This window comes from Vipera ursinii (assembly GCF_947247035.1).
Source record: "Vipera ursinii genome assembly, chromosome: Z".
NCBI lineage: Eukaryota > Metazoa > Chordata > Lepidosauria > Squamata > Viperidae > Vipera > Vipera ursinii.
Window position 1 is genome coordinate 46989710 of NC_139517.1, and position 17621 is coordinate 47007330.

Consider the following 17621-nt stretch of genomic DNA (forward strand, 5'->3'; position numbering starts at 1 on the left):
CTGTGTATGGCAAAAGTATGTGAACTTCTAGGATTATCAATTCATTTGAAAGAGAAATTAAGAGTCACATTTTTCAGTCAATAGGATGATAATCAGATGTCAGTGTTTATGAGACCACAATCAGAAAACACTGGACAACAATGGTGTGCATGGTAGGGTAAAAAGGAGAAAGCCACTACTCTCCAAAAAGAATACTGATGCTCATTTAGTTTGCAAAAGACCACATGGATAAGCCAGAAGGCTATTGGAAGAATGTCCTGTGGACAAATAACCAAAGAACTTTTTGGCTTGAATGAAAAGTTTTATGTTTGGCAAAAGAAAAACACTATATTTGTTCTGAACCAGCCCTCTTCTCGCACCCCTAATCAAAAGAAGAGTCTGGAAAGCGTCCAAGACCAAAAGGCTTCTGCCAAGTTTTAATTACACTGTTACAAAAATACAAGAGCTTGACTTCTCAAACGGAAAAGTTGCTTTCAGCAACCAGCCCCTCCCCAAACACTTCTTTTATAGAGAGCTCAGGGCGTGGTCTCCCTGTGCCTCCTCCCGAGGAGTCCCATAGCCTTTCTTTGTTTGTCCCTGCTCGTCTGCCTCCTGCGTCGGGCGTCCTTGAACAGGGCCAGCTGTGGGTCATCATCCTCCGCACTCTCGGGCTCACACAGCTGAGAAGAGGTTCCCGGCTGAGGACTCTGCAAAGCCTCCAAATCATCATCAGCCGGTTCGTTTCCCTCCTCCCCCACATCTGAGTCCTCCGATACATCGGACCCGGCTGTCGGACCCACAGGCTGGCCCTGAGTCACAACACTATCCCGCACCGCAGGGCCCTTCCCCCGGGTCTGCCGATCCGGATGCGGTCGGGATGGGAACTGTTCGTGAAAAGCAGTCACCAACGCAGGGGCATGAACGGCGGTCGCGTCTTCCCATGTGAAGTCCTCCGGCCCGTACCCTTTCCACTCGATCAGGTACTGGAAGCGACCTTTCAGCCAGCGGGAATCCCTGATGCTGGCGACCTCGTACTCGGGGGGGCTGTCGCCATCACGAGGTCCTGATGGGGGAGGTTCCGCTTGGCGAAGTGGACAAGCCGGTTGTTCGGGGACCAACAAGGACCGATGGAAGACGGGGTGTACGCGCAGGGAACGTGGCAGAGTTAAACGATAGGCAACCGGGTTGATGACGGCCTCGACTGGGAACGGTCCAAGGTAACGGTGGTCCAGCTTCCTCGCCGGCCGAGTGGATGGTAGGTTCCTGGTGGACAACCAGACCCGATCCCCCACCGATAATGGAGGCGTATCCCTTCTCGACCGATCGGCGAACCTCTTGTAGTCGGCCTTGGCCTTCTCCAGCTGCCGTCGCACCAACCGATGGATCGCCTGTAACTCCGCCATGAATTCGTTCGCTGCCGGCTCCGGTGAGTCCACGGGAGAAAGGGGGAAAAACCGAGGGTGATAACCCACATTGGCCAAGAACGGTGTCATCTGCGTGGAGGTGTGCTGCGAGTTGTTAAAGGCAAACTCGGCTATGGCCAAATAGTCCACCCAATTGTCCTGCTGCAGGTTAACGTAGCAGCGCAGATACTGCTCCAAAATGCCGATGACCTTCTCGGTACCCCCGTCGGTCTGAGGATGATGCGCGGACGAGAGGCAAACCTTAATGTCCAACGCCCGCATCAACTCCTGCCAGAAGCGGGCTGTAAACTGGGCCCCCCTATCGGAGACGACTCTATCGGGAAGGCCGTGCAGCCGGAACACCTGTTGGATGAACATGCGACTAGTGGCGCGAGCTGACGGTAAGCCGCGACAGGGGATGAAGTGCGCCATCTTGGTCAACATGTCCACCACCACAAACACTGTCGTGAAGCCGGAGGATGGGGGTAGATCCGTCAGAAAGTCCATGGACACAGCCCCCCAGGGTCTCTTGGGCGTTGGCAAAGGCTGCAGTAAACCAGGCGGGGCCCCTGTCGCTGACTTGGCCTGCCTGCATGGGACGCAGGAGGTGACATAAGACTGGACATCGTGTCGGACTCGGGGCCACCAGAATGTACGGGAGACCAGGTTCAGAGTCTTGAACAGGCCAAAATGCCCCGCCGCCGGGTTATCATGACATTGGCTGAGGACGAGTCCCCTGAGTGGCCCTCCTGGAACATAGAGCCGGTCACGATAATAAAGGAGTCCATCCGTGACCGACCAAGGCGAATCTGGCCCCACCTCTTCCTTCCGCTGAGCCACCCACGCCTCCTGCTGCTGCGCCTCCCGGATCCGAGCCCGTATATCCACCGGCTCCCGCACCGCAGCAAAAGACTCGACGGGGATCACGGTCCTGGGCGGAAGCTTGTCTTCCACTCGGGTGTACCCGGGCTTCCTGGACAGAGCATCCGCTCTCTGGTTGTGCCCGCTTGGTATGTACCGCACCCGGAAGTCAAACCTCGCAAAGAAGAGGGACCACCGGATCTGGCGTTGGTTCAAATTCCGAGCGGTCTGCAGGCTTTCCAGATTCTTGTGGTCCGTCCGGACCTCGATTTGATGCCGCGCCCCCTCCAGATGATGCCTCCAAGCCTCGAACGCCGCCTTGATGGCCAGCAGCTCCTTCTCCCAGATGGTATAGTTGCGCTCCGAGGGATTCAATTTCCGTGAGTGATACGCGCAAGGGAAAAGGGTACCGTTGGGCGTCGCTGCCTGGAGTAACACGGCCCCAATGGCAATGTCGGAGGCGTCCGCCTCCACGACAAATGGCCGTTGCGGGTCAGGATGCTTCAAGATGGGCTCCTTCATGAAGGCGTCCTTCAAAGCTTGGAACGCCTGTTGTTCGGGGGCGTTCCACTGGAACCGAGTCTTCTTCTGCAGGAGCCGGGTGAGGGGGGCTGTCAAGGCAGCAAAGCCAGGGATGAATGTCCGATAGTAGTTGGCAAATCCAAGAAGTCGCTGAATATCCTTCACGCGACGCGGGGGTTGCCAACTCTGCAACGACTCAACTTTACTCGGTTCCATGGCGATGCCCTCAGGAGAAATGCGGTGACCCAAGAAATCAATGGTCACCTGGTAGAACTGGCACTTCTCCAACTTGGCAAACAGCCGATGTTTCCGGAGGCGCTGCAGGACCTGACGGAGATGCTGATGATGCGCTTCACGCGACGGGGAGTAAATCAGGATGTCGTCCAGGTAAATCACAACAAACTGGTCCAACAGATCCCGAAAGATGTCATTCATAAAATGCTGAAACACAGCGGGGGCGTTGGTCAGGCCAAACGGCATCACCGTGTACTCGAAATGTCCATAGCGAGTACCAAACGCCGTCTTCCACTCATCACCCGGCCGAACCCTGACGAGGTTGTAAGCTCCACGCAGGTCCAGTTTCGTGAAGATCTTAGCCTCCCGGAGTCGGTCCAAGAGCTCGGGGATGAGGGGCAGCGGGTAGCGGTTACGCACCGTGATAGCGTTGAGTTTCCGGTAGTCACAGCAAAGCCGTAACTCGCCCGACTTCTTTTTGACGAAGAGCACGGGCGCAGACACTGGCGAGGACGAGGGCCGGATGAAACCACGAGCCAAGTTCTTTGTCAGGAAGTCCCGCAATGCAGCCAACTCGGGCTCCGACATGGAGTACAAACGCCCCACTGGGAGAGGCGCATCAGGGACTAGGTCAATGGAGCAGTCGTAGGGCCTGTGCGGGGGTAATTGGTCCGCCTCTGACTCGCTGAACACGTCAGCAAAGTCGGACAGTTCGGGAGGCAAGGAAACCCCTGGGGATCCCTCCACCTGGCCGGCACAGATATGGCGGGTGTGGTCCACGCACTGCAAACTTGGGAAGGTGACCAAGTTCTGAGACCAATAGATCTGTGGATCATGCGCCCGGAGCCACGCCAGTCCCAAGACCACGGGGAAGTGCAGATCCGAAGTGACGTAGAACTGAATGGCCTCCACATGGGTACTGATGGCCATACACACGGGTTGCGTGGCGGCCGTGATAGGCCCGGACAGGAGCACTCGACCATCGATGGTCTCCACAAGCATGGGCGGATCCACTGGACACTGGGGAACAGCCCATTTGGCCACAAAGGCCGAATCCATAAAGTTAGTGGTAGCCCCAGAGTCAATCAAGGCATGGACCGGAATCCCCTCTGGCTTGCCAGGGAGGATCAGTCGTGCCTCCAAAATCAAATGCCGCGGAGGTTCACAGGCACCGTCGGAACGGCGTCGCTCGGCGTGATCGTTGTGGGTCGCCCGATCTGTCACACCGTCTAGATCGGGCTCGGGCCGTTTCCCGATAGCAAAGCAGGGGACTTTCTCGGGGCAGGCTTGGTCACTGACGCCCGCTGACGCTTCTTCGGGCAAGAAGCAGCCAAATGTCCAGGGTCCCCACAGTAAAAACACAACCCCTCCGATTGTCGTCTGTCCATTTCCGTCACCGATAGACGGGACCTGGCGGCACCCAGCTCCATTGGCTCCTCCCTCTGGACTGGGGGCTCACGCACAACAGGGGCGGCAGGGGTCTGTGGGGTGGCACGGCGACTCTTACGCTGCTGCAGCCGGGCATCGATCCGCAGACAAAGATGGATCAGCCCATTCAGGTCTGAGGGAATGTCCACGCGAGCCAGCTCATCCAACATCTCCTCTGACAAGCCATCCTGAAAGGCATCCACGAGCGCAGCCTCATTCCAGGCGGAATCCTGGCTAAGCAGCCGGAAATCGCTGATATAGGCCTGTAGAGGGCGCTGACCCTGCCTCAAAGCTTTCAGGCGTCGGGTGGCCGTCTGCGCCTTAATCGGGTCCTCGTACATGAGGCGCATATGGTCACAAAACCCCCCAAAGTTATCCAACAAAGGGCTAGGCTGTGCCAACAGAGGCGTGCCCCAACGAGCTGCATCTCCCGACAGAAGGCTCAACACAAATCCCACCTTATCTCGGTCAGTGGGGAAATCAGCTGCTCTCACGCTGATATAAAGCTGGCATTGTCCCAGGAAGGCAGGAAACAGTTCTGGATTACCAGCAAATTTATCCGGCATAGCTATCTGACATTTCCTCCTGGGTGGGGGGGCAGCATGTACCTGAGCCTGCAGTTGTGCCACCTGAGTGGCCAGCAAGGTGAGTTGCTGGTTGAGCTGGGCATGCTCGGCAAGAAGCTGCTCCATCGTAGTATTAAGGGGTGGGTGGCTGAAAGCAAACTGTTCTGAACCAGCCCTCTTCTCGCACCCCTAATCAAAAGAAGAGTCTGGAAAGCGTCCAAGACCAAAAGGCTTCTGCCAAGTTTTAATTACACTGTTACAAAAATACAAGAGCTTGACTTCTCAAACGGAAAAGTTGCTTTCAGCAACCAGCCCCTCCCCAAACACTTCTTTTATAGAGAGCTCAGGGCGTGGTCTCCCTGTGCCTCCTCCCGAGGAGTCCCATAGCCTTTCTTTGTTTGTCCCTGCTCGTCTGCCTCCTGCGTCGGGCGTCCTTGAACAGGGCCAGCTGTGGGTCATCATCCTCCGCACTCTCGGGCTCACACAGCTGAGAAGAGGTTCCCGGCTGAGGACTCTGCAAAGCCTCCAAATCATCATCAGCCGGTTCGTTTCCCTCCTCCCCCACATCTGAGTCCTCCGATACATCGGACCCGGCTGTCGGACCCACAGGCTGGCCCTGAGTCACAACAATATTCTAGAATAAGAACATTATCTCATCTGGTGACGGTAGCATCATGGTTTGGGGCTAATTTGCTGCCTCTGGATCAGGATTGATAGAACTATGAATTCTGAATTATACCAGCTGATTCTGTAGAAAAATGTCAGGATATATATATATATATATATATATATATATATATATATATATATATATATATATATATATATATATATATATACAAAGTTCAAAAGAAAGAGGGTCATGCAACAAAACAACAACCCAAAACACAAGTTATACAACCAAAGAACGATTAAAACACAAGAAAATAAATCTTTGGAATAGCTAAATTGAAGTCCTAACCTTAATCCTAGAGAAATGTGGAAGAATATGAAGCAGGCAGTTCATCTGATGAAGTCCACCAGGGAAGTCCATCCCTGAGTTTGTTCTGCAAGAAGGAATTGGCTAAAATTCCTCCAAGCCAATGTGCAGGACTTGTAACAGTTATTGGAAACATTTAGTTGCAATCATTGTTGCACAAGGAAGGCACACCAGTTATTGAAAGCAAAGGTTCACATTTTTGCCACACACAAATATGTAGCTTTGGATCATTTTCCTCAAAAGATAAGAAGTTTAATATTTTGACTCATATTTTAGAACTGGTGTAGAGAACAGATGTTTTAGCTCATATTTATGCAGGAATATTGAAAATTCAAAGGGGTTCTCAAACTTTTAAGCATCACTACAAATCACTAAAGTAGTTGGCTGCCATTCTTTACTCAGGACTTACTTTATAGCAATATCTCAGCTTGGAGGGGTTGGCCCATCCTGAAGGACAAGAGCCAGTGAGGCTGGGTGTAGGATGTGGTGAAGGAAGTTCAGGATTTACTGGTGTCCCCAGATTCTGCCTGCAGATATACTTGGCCTTGAATGTAGTGCAATTCTTTACTTCCCACAGACCCATGGAACTTCCTGTGGCCAAAGCAACACAGCCACCTTTGTTATAACCTAATAAGTTCACAAGAAAGAGGAAATACACAAGAGAAAAGGTTTAAATATTTTCTTTCTGACTCACAATGCCACCTTACAAGATTGCTACCACTACAAAAGCTGACTTTTTTCCTTCCTTGAATCACAAAATACCATTCTGATTTTCTCAAATATGTATTCATGCTGAAATGTTATTGTCATATTGATTGCAAACTTTTTATAGGAAGATGGCTAGAGAGTGTAGTTAATATTGTACATCTGATGAATTTTATACATGGTAGATGCTGGGGGAATATACAGAATTTTTTGTTTTATTTTTTCATTCCAGATGTTCCTTGTTCCTTTGACTCCATTTCCATAGTATTATTTTGAAAGAGAGATGATGCACAACATTTATTATTATCCTAACCCTAACCCTAACTGTAGCTTCCAAATAAACTTCAAGAGTAGCTTCATGTACAGCACACTGCAGTAATCCAAGTGGGAGATGGCCAGGGAAAGAGTGACTGAACAGAGTCTCACAATGCAGAAAAGAGCATAACTGGCACATGACACAAAGTTGTGTGAAGGCCCTCCTATCCAGAACTGCTACCTGCTCTTTAAGCAGGAGATATGAGCCTAGAACTCCCAAGTTGAGTACCAAGTCTGCGTAGGGGATTGCCACCCTATCCAGAACTAAAGATGATTAACCTCTGGATCCCAAGACTCAGCCACTCTGTCTTACAGAGGGTTCAGTTGAAAACCTCACAAGGTTTCCATGACTTCCAGGCACCACAAAAGGCCAGCCACACTATCACTTGGGTCACCATGGATAGAGATATAAAGCTGAGTATCATCAGTATATTGACAATATCAAAACCCATGGTGTTGGATTATCTCACCCAGCATTTAAAAAGGAGAGAGTTCCGAGCCTTGTGCACCCCACAAAGGAGCTCGATCTTTTGCCCCCATTAGCATCGATTGGAACTGTCTACAGACAAAGGACAAAACTGGTGGAACACTGCACACCCACTCGATCCTAAATCCTGCAGCCAGTCCAAAAGGATACTGTGATCAATGATATCAAAAGTCATTTTTCTAAAGACACTGATGTGTGCAGAATACTATGGGGCCATAATGAAATCCTGAATATTTTTGCTCTCAGGTACAGGAATAAATGAACTGATCATAATCTATGAAGGAAATGTCACCGATCATGCAGCATATTATATAACCCCATGAAATCCTAAGAATTTCCCTGTAGGAGAAGATGTTTCATAGGGAAGGTTTTGAAATAATATAACCAGAACTATGCACAGTATTTCAAGTGGAGATATAATTCAATAAGATACTGACCCTTAGAATGATAGGTAGTATCCATTTCTTAATCATTCTTAATATGAACATTTTCATTGCTGATTCACATAAATCACAAGATTTTTTCTGAAAGACCACCGTATATTGATATATTCCATCAATATAAATACAAAAATCAGAGGGTTTTTTTTGTTATATACAGTTCTTATAACAAAGTATATGAGTGTATATACTTATACTCTTATGAGCTGGAACATGATATAAACTTTTACCAGGTTGGTTGCGGTTCCAGTGGGTGTAAGTGACTTCATCTCCACTCAACCAATGGAAAGAACCAGTTTCATTTATGTCTTGTAATGCAGTCCAGAAATATTCATCCTCCCAGCCATAGATGAGGCTGCTCACATAGGCCTGTTCAAATCTGGTCCAGGGAAAAAGGAACAAATCCATCATTTTCTCACTTCTTTCTCCAACCCTAATCTTTCTCCAGAGGTTCTAACATTTTGCTACTATCACTGGTATCCAAATAGCACGTACTCCTTTCAAAAGCAACCAAGAAGACAATGGATAAGTACTTTGAAAGCTTTACACTGGAGCATCCAGAAGCCAGTATCACCATACCCGAATATTTTTTTAAAAATGCCACAATGCAAAAATTCCTTTTGGTGACTTATGACGGGACACATACCTGTTGGTGATAGTAACCAGGGCAGAGCCAAAATCCATGCACATTTTCCGAGCTTCATTGTATATCACATGGTCATCCCCCAGCCAATAACAGGATGGACTGTGCCATTTCCAACCCTGAGTAGAACAGAACAAGATTGTCTTCAAATTGCCATGTGTTAATTAGTCTGCATCAACGATTACATTATTTCTTCTTTAAAGATGGAAAATATTCCAAGAATTTTTAACTTAATGAAAGGTTAAATTACTTTAATAAAAACAGAGTGAATATTATGGAGCAAGGGCACCAAAGAGATATTTTTTATCTTGTTGTCTAACTAGAGTAAGGCTACCAGATCAGGGCTGCAAAAATCTAGACACACCATCAGATGAGTTGTTGATCATTTTCTTTATCTTGTTCCTGCTATTTTGTGGTCATTGGTTTGCAGCCCAGATCTGGTAGTTTTTAGCATATTATCAAGCTCAGCCACAAGGTTAAAATGGATGGCACAAACAGACTCCAGCAATATACAGTAGCTGAAAATATTACTCAGATAATTTTTGTCCTTTTTAGTCCTTCAAGCCATAATTGATAGGTAACAATGGAAAAATTACTAACTGCCAACAAGAGTGTGCCAGGAAATAATTAAAAAGAACAATTGAAGGGGAGTACAGATGACAGTGCTCCTTTGCAAAGAACATAAGGGAACATGAAAACTACTAAGTCTAGTCAATTTACATAAACAAATATATTTATAATCATCATCATAATATAAGATTTGTAAGGCAGGCCACAATTTGCAAAATATAGCATTTTCTACATTCTAATAGTCCCTGTAACCTGATTGCATAATTGGAACTGTAATTATATTAACAGGAAAATAAAAACAATATTATAATAACAATTAAAAAAATTAAAAATAAGGTTGTATCTCACCAAGAGTATTTCAAGTGAAGCAGGCAGGCATAAAACAAAAGCTCTGGGAAAGGGATGTCCTTACAATGTCAGGTCTTCTCAGTATTTATCTTTTTTTGATCTAAGCAATGCCATTCCCACCCCACTGCCCATAAGATAAGATAATCTTTATTGTCATTTTTTACTGTGGGTACAACGGCTCCCATGAAAAATGAAATTTAATTGCCCGCTCTCAAAGTGAAACACATACATGACACACACCTTCCCTAATTTATCCTTCCTTACTCATTAGCCTAGAGGTCTCAGGTACATCTTTTCTGATTATATTTTGGGAACTGTGAGGTTCAGCATATGGAATTGTTTAAGGAGGCTAAAAGGAGCACAGGTTCTTTTCATGTCTTGGCACCCCTTCCAAGGAACCAGTTACTATAATCTGCACCAATAATCCAAAATACGCTTCACCTCAAATTCTTCCTCTCAATTTCAACTATGACATGGGAGCATAGTGGGCAGAAAGACACACAGGCCAATGCAGTTGTTCCAGCTCAGGATGGAATAGTTGAAACCTGGATGTACCCTTAATGCATGTAGCAGCTGCAAGTGAAAGGCTACCAGACTAATCTGTATGAGAATAGGATATAGTCCAATAAACTTGGCATCCAGTTTGATGGCTAATAGCCTTTTTAAAAATCATCATAGTTCCATTCAGCTGAAATGATTTGCCAGAAAAAAAAGGAATTCACAGTAGAAGAGGCAGTTCTCAAAATCTAGAGCAGATTGTATAAGAACAACTCTGGACACAAAATCAAAAGTAGCTAGCTGTCTTTACAACAAAGGCAAGATATCTGAATAGAAGCTTAAGACTTCCTGAGAATCTGAATCCCACTGACAGGGATCCCCTTCTTGGTTAGAGGGTGAGTAAAATGGTTAGAGCACCTAAATTAGCAACAGTTTCATGTTAAAAGAGAAAATTGTGGTGAGGCACATCAGCTTTACTCTATGGGTACTATAAAAATTATTCTATGATTTCTCTGGATTTTATTTTTCAACTAAAAGCCAAAACAACCAAAATGGTTTGCTTTTTGCTTCTGCAAAAACCACTGCCGCTCCAACACAGTTCAAGAGAACTTCTAGGTTTATTTCATGTTCATGTAAAAAGTTAAAATGTGGATGAGTGGGAGAGCTATCCTTCAAACTTCCACTAATCTTAGTCATAACTTTATATGAGCTGTTTTGCTGATCATATTTTTTAAATTGTTTAAATATATATAAATATAATAAAATAATAAATAAATAAATAAATAAATAAATAAATAAATAGTAATCAATGAGCCAGGTTAACAAACATTGTCAGTCTTCTTTGATAAAATGAGATGAAATTGCTTTTACTTCTGTATAAATGAGATTAAGCAACCTTAAACCAGAGATCACACTTCTGGAAAGGGAAATGTGAGGGTCAAAGAGGTGTGGCAAAATAACACTAGAATGGGCATAATTAAAATTTTATTTTTGTCAGGGCTGAAAGGACAGCAAATTTATTTTTGCGTCTCGATTCCCGCAAAGGAAAATTATTTTGATTTGGGATGAAAGAAGTTAAATAGTGAAAATGAGTAGAGGCCTTTTGTTTCTGAAAACTCTCCCCCCCCCCACCGTCCCCAATCTATGAGGACACTCTAGGAGCTTCAAAATGAGGGTGTGAGAAGAGGATAAACTAATGACTGATGTAAGTTAAGCAAGATCTCATCTAACTTAGACCAATCAAGCTTGGCAACATTTATGATATGTGGAGTGAGGAATGCTTGGAGTTAAAGTCCATATATCTTGAGAAATAACGCCTTAGACAGTAACAACAGCAATAACCAAAGAAAAGTCCCTTAAATATTACAAAGCTTGTTAGATTTTTACATATTTTGTATATTTGAGAAATATTATTTAACTGAAAAGTAGTTAATATCTTATAATTTAGCCCAAATGAAAGATTTGCGAAAGATATTACCATATCTAAATATTTTTCCATCTGCATTTTGTTAAAAAAATACAACTCTATTCTTGCTATTCTAAAGTTTCTTACTGAAGATATATACAGCCTTGGTTTTTTCTTCAACTTATGCTAACATTGTGCCAAAAATATTAACAAAAATGGATAAGAATCATATTGCTTATTTTTTCAAAGGCACTATTTAAGAAAGTTGTTAGTTTTCCTTATAATTATCTGATCTCACAGCTCTAAAAGATGTAATGAATATTTATTAAAGCTATATATAGTATGTCGCATAAAAAGAACTTTTCCTCTCTCCCTATATACACAGATACCAACTATTAGTAATTTATTATTTACTATGCTGGCTATTTACTATTTACTATTTACCTTCTTTTGAAGGTAACCACAAATTCACTACTATCAATGCAGAGAATAACTGAGGCCTTCAAAAGCAGTTAACAAGTCAATTACTTGAGAGGTAAGCAAACAAAAAGATAAACAAGTAGGAAAATGACATGCAATCTTTCAAGCACAAGAAAGAAACTTCAGGTGTCTTCTGAAACAGAACCATCTCATATACCAAACTATATCAGTTTGGTAAAGTCAGAAATTACAAGAATGGAAATCTAACAAATCGAAAAATAACAGTTCAATTTGGTCTTAGTCACAAGCATAGTTTCCATGCTTGTATTATTTTATTTATTTCTATACTTATAAAGATCAGAATTGTGCAAGATATGGTAATTCTGTGATAGATACTATGAAATGTGTAATATGTAACGGAAGGTGTGACTGACCTTGAGGAAAGTGGAACAGATGCTTCCTGGGAATCAGTCAGACAAGAAAGGCAAAAGCTCCCAGGGGCTTATTGATCAGAGAAAGAAAGTTAGGGAGACCCACCCTCATAGATCAAGCAGTTAAAGGTGATAGTAGGTTTTACTTTAGTCTTAGTTCCCTGTCTGGTTTATTTGGGAGGCCTGAGAAAATGAAAGTTGGACTCTGAAGAAACAAGATAGGAAGATATTGATGCTTTTGAACTTTGGCAACTTTGACAAGACTCCTGAGGTTAAGGCACCAGGCTAGGACGCAGGAGACCAGGACTTCAAGTTCCGCCTTAGCCCTGAAAGCCATCTGGGTGTCCTCTCTCTCTCTCTCTCTCAGCCCAATCCACCTCACAGGGTTGTTGCTGTGGGCAAAACTGGAGGAGGGTGTGCTGAATAATAATAATAATAATAATAATAATAATAATAATAATAATAATAATAATAATAATAATAATAATAATAATAATAATAATAATAATAATTTTATTTGTATACCGCCCTTCTCCCGAAGGACTCAGGGTGGTGAACAGGGCAATAAATATTAATACAAGGATACAAAAATTAAGAAAAGATTAAACAAAGTGCCCAATACCTTAAAACAATAAGTTAAAATACGTTAAAAGCAATAATAAAACCCAAAACCCATCAGGCCAGGCTGGCTTGTTCAAACAAGTAGGTCTTAAGATCGTTTGTCACCTTAAGATTTGTAGTAACAATAAAAGCAAACAAAACAAACAAATAAAAGCATTTATATATGCATAATTGTATCTTATTGCTTCAGTCCTGATGGTGGTGATCTTAAAAGGGTACCTAGAGAATTGTTTCCTGAAATTCTTGAAAAGAGAAATTCTGGGACAATTTGTAATGGTACAAATTGCTGTTAATATATTAAACACATGGCAGAACACGAGAAGAAAACTATTAAAAAGGAAGTTGTTCTTCTAGCTCTGTTTATTATTAAGACAATGCTGACTCCACTTGGCTGTATGAAAAAATGTTTAGCTCAGAGTAAGGTTTGGAAGAAGTGTCATTATTTTAAAAGTAAGAGAAATCTTGGAAGCTAGCCCATTTTCATTTAGGTTTGTAGTCTTGCCTATGAAGACTAACTAGATTTATTTATTTATTTATTTATTTTATTTAGATTTATATACCGCCCTTTCCCGAAGGACTCAGGGCGGTTTACAGGGCATTTAAAAAACAGTCAATACAAACGTTAAAACAAATTAAAAGAGATTAAATAGAACCCTGAGAAAATTAAAACCCAGTTAAAATTAAAATTTAAAATATTCTCAGCCTGGGCCAGAGAGCTCGAAGAGCCAGGTCTTCAGGTCCCGGCGGAAAGAACGGAGGGTGGGGGCAGTCCTAAGCTCCGCAGGCAGCTGGTTCCACAGGGCAGGCGCACCCACTGAGAAGGCCCTACCCCTGGGTGTTACCCACCGGCAGTCTTTAACCGGCGGCACCCTGAGGAGACCCTCCCTGTGGGAGCGCACTGGACGAAGGGAACTTGATATCCAGCAGTTGAGCTAATTCCTTTCATAAAAGGTGCTTCGGGTTACTATATGGAAAGAAACTGAAATTGTTGATGCTTGTGGGCCACCAATGGAATAAAAAATGGGAGTATTTATTTTATTTTATTTTATTTTATTTTATTAAATTTCTATACCGCCCTTCTCCCGAAGGACTCAGGACGGTGTACAGAGCAATAAAATGCAACATACAAAAGTTAAAAAGAAAATTAAATTAATTAGCCCTAACAATAAATAGTTAAAATAAACCCAAACCCTTAGTCCAGGCCAGCCTGTTCAAACAACCAAGTCTTCAAGTCACGGCGGAAAGAGCGAAGGTCGGGAGCCATCCGTAGCTCAACAGGCAGTAGATTCCAAAGGGCTGGCGTGCCCACAGAGAATGCTCTCCCCCTGGGAGCTGCCAGCCGGCAATCCCTGACTGACGGCACCCTGAGGAGGCCTTCTCCCGTAAGTAATCCAAACCCATGCCATTTAGGGCTTTATAGGTCATCAGCAGCACCTTGAATCTCACCCGGAGGGCAACTGGAAGCCAATGCAGCTCACGGAGGAGAGGTGTTACATGGGAGTATCGGGAAACCCCCATCACAACTCGCGTGGCCGCATTCTGCACCAGTTGAAGCCTCCGAGTGGTCCCCAAGGGCAGCCCCATGTAGAGAGCATTGCAGTAGTCTATCCAAGAGGTCACGAGCGCATGAGTGACTGTACGCAGGGCATCCTGGTCCAGATAGGGCCGCAACTGGCGCACCAGGCGAACCTGGACAAAAGCCCCCCTAGCCACAGCTCCTACATGGTCTTCTAAACTGAGCTGTGAGTCAAGGAGGATACCCAAGTTGCGAGCCCTATCAGCATGTAAACAAAAAAAGTGTAGAAACTTTATTTTGTCATGCAGAAAAATTGTTGTCCACTGAGGAGGAATATGAAGTGTCATTGGGACCAGGAGGTAAACTGTTGCCAACTTTGATCATGTGTGGCTTCTTGATTGTGTTAAAAGACGTCCACCAGTCTTTGCGAATGCTTTAAAATAAAATTTTCTTTCAGTGACCTCCAAGTCTCTTTTTGAGTTTAATTTTTATCCCAGACAACTTGAGGGCTCGTCCAGGATATCCAAACGGTCCCTGGTAAACCAAATAGTGCCATGTCCAACGGAAAGGCATGCCCTGTTGATTTTAACAGTTCTGGAAGAATGATGCTGCTTGCCCCAAGACACTAAATAGTGAGGGCCCAAGACACTAAATAGTGAGATCACTGAAAGAGAACTAAAAAGGGGGAGGATCCAAGAAGGCGGCCAATACCGGGTAACTTCGTGCATAGATTCAGGTAAGGAACTGTGGAAACCTGGGCAGTGGGGGATGGGTAGACTGGTGTGAGTCTGAGACCTGAAAGAGAGTGAATGAGATGAACCTAGGATCAATAGGGTCTGGTAAAGCTCGAAGCGAGAGTGGAGTCTCGATTTGCATTTCCATAACTCCACAAGGAGATTGGCCGGGGACAGAAGAGATGACTTGGTGAAGTGCAAGCTGGTCTCTATAGGTTTGTGAGTATTTGAGCACCAGACGGTAACCCATCATGGGCAATCGACATTCCAGAAAGAGCAGAAAAGACTTAGAGGGGAAGCTGGGGAAAGAACTTAATATTTTTATTCCTCCAGGGAGTCCCCTTGGTAAAGTCTTGGCTGGATGGAAGTCTCTATCACAGAATGGTAAAGGATTTAGATAAACATTTAAAGACTCAATATTGTTATTTTGTGTAGGAACAAAACAAATAGATGAAGGGCCACAGGGGCCATAGTTAGGGAGTTTCAACTATTTTATTTGTCAGTCTCTGTATAACTACATGTTAACTAAAAAGGATAAGGAACCTAAGGAGATTAATTAATAATTATTATTAATCATCTGGGTGCCAGATAAATGGCCTCCAGACATTATGTGTTCTTAAGTAAACATAAAGAAGTGAAAATTGAACCAGAACTAATTGAGGAAATAGTGGAAGAATCAAGGAGACGTTTTCTTCCCCCACCATATAATCCCCAGGCTCATCAACTGCCAATGGGGGACAACAGGGGAAATGAGTATGAAAGACTCAGGAAAGAAATAGAGCAATGTAAAAGGGATTTGGCTAATCTTCCCTTTGCAAATTATGAAATAGACAGAAAGAGGGAAAAGACAGAAGAGAGGGAAATTAGAGGAGGAGTGCACTTTGCTCCCCTACGAGAAGTGGCCAGTGGATTCAATGCACACAATATGCCTATCATCAGTTATATGCAGGATTCCTTAAAAAGTTCAGAAGTAAGAACGTTTAAACGAGATTTAAAAAGTTTAGTAGAAGACCCTGTGGAAGTGGCTGAACAATTGGATAATTTATTGGGCCCTAACATTTATACTTGGGATGAACTCAATTCCATTCTTACCACTCTCTTTAATGGAGAGGAGAGTTGATCTGAACAGCTGCTGTAAAAGTAGGGAATAGAGACAATCCTAATAATAAAATTGGAGACCAAAAATACCCGATAGTGAGACCTAATTGGGATAACAATGTGCCTGTGGTTAGGCAAAATATGGAAGACATGAAAGCAATAATGGTTAGGGGGATTAAGGAAGCTATACCTAGATCGCTTGCAATGTATGGCAGTGAAAGCTGGACCATAAGAAAGGCTGAGCGCCAAAGAATTGAGGCCTTTGAACTATGGTGCTGGAGAAGACTCCTGCGAGTCCCTTGGACTGCAAAGCGATCAAACCGGTCAGTCCTAGAGGAGATCAACCCTGCCTGCTCTTTAGAAGGCCAGATCCTGAAGCTAAAACTCAAATACTTTGGCCACCTAATGAGAAGGAAGGACTCACTGGAGAAGAGCCTAATGCTGGGAAAGGTTGAGGGCAATAGAAGAAGGGGACGACAGAGAATGCGGTGGCTGGATGGAGTCACTGAAGCAGTAGGCGTGAGCTTAAATGGACTCCAGAAGATGGTAGAGGACAGGAAGGCCTGGAGGAACATTGTCCATAGGGTCGCGATGGGTCGGACACGACTTCACAACTAATAACAACAACAACACCTAGATCGCAAAACATCTCTAAAGCCTTTATAATAAGTCAGAGAAAAGACTCCATCCTCCCTTTTTGAAAAGGTTAAAGGGTGCAATGAGAAAATACTCTGGTATGAATCTTGAAGACAAAACCACACAGGCTTTGCTGAAATTAAATTTTGTAACTAAAGTCTGGCCAGACATACAGAGAAAGTTACAGAAGCTTGAGGGCTGGTCAGAAAAATCTCTTGAAGATCTTTTAAACGAAGCTCAGAAAGTATACTTAAGGAGGGATGAGGAGAAAGATGAACGAAAAGGAAAAATGATGGTAGCAACTATGAGGGAAGTAGTAAAGCAAGAGAAGAAAATAGAAAGACCATTGTTGAAACAGAGGGAAGTAGGGCATTGGCAACCAGAAAGAAGATGGCTGCCCTCCAATGAAAGGAAGAAAGAAAGTGTACTGATTGATGGAGGGGGATGAAAATGATTACAGAGGTCAGAGGCATTTGATTTGGGGATTCTGCCAAGAGCCCTTGATAAATTTATTAGTAGGACCAGTGCCTTTTTGTTAAAAAGAAAAAAAAGATGCCAGAACTCGGTTCTGGGCGTTCTATGACAAAAAAAGCCCTGAGTAGGACCCAATAAGGAGGAAATCATATTTTTAATTGATACTGAAGCTTCACGGACCACTGTTAATACTCTCCCTAAAGGGATAAAAATTACAGGAAAAAGTATGAAGATATCTGGAGTAAAAGGAGAAAGTTTTGAAGTAAGAAAAATACAAAATACTGAAATTAGTTTGAAAAATGGAAAAA

At 44.1% G+C, this 17621-nt stretch overlaps 1 protein-coding gene across 1 annotated transcript in view; it reads right to left on the bottom strand.

Annotated features, from left to right (window-relative positions):
• The window catches only part of MRC2 (mannose receptor C-type 2), a 113775-nt gene that overhangs the window by 50775 nt on the left and 45379 nt on the right, over positions 1-17621 (bottom strand). Inside the window, exons 10-12 of the mRNA XM_083376321.1 lie at positions 8566-8681; positions 8150-8298; positions 6382-6599 (exon numbers count right to left, since the gene is read on the bottom strand). Coding sequence (XP_083232447.1) covers positions 6382-6599; positions 8150-8298; positions 8566-8681 — 483 coding nt within the window. The remainder of the gene's footprint in view (positions 1-6381; positions 6600-8149; positions 8299-8565; positions 8682-17621) is intronic.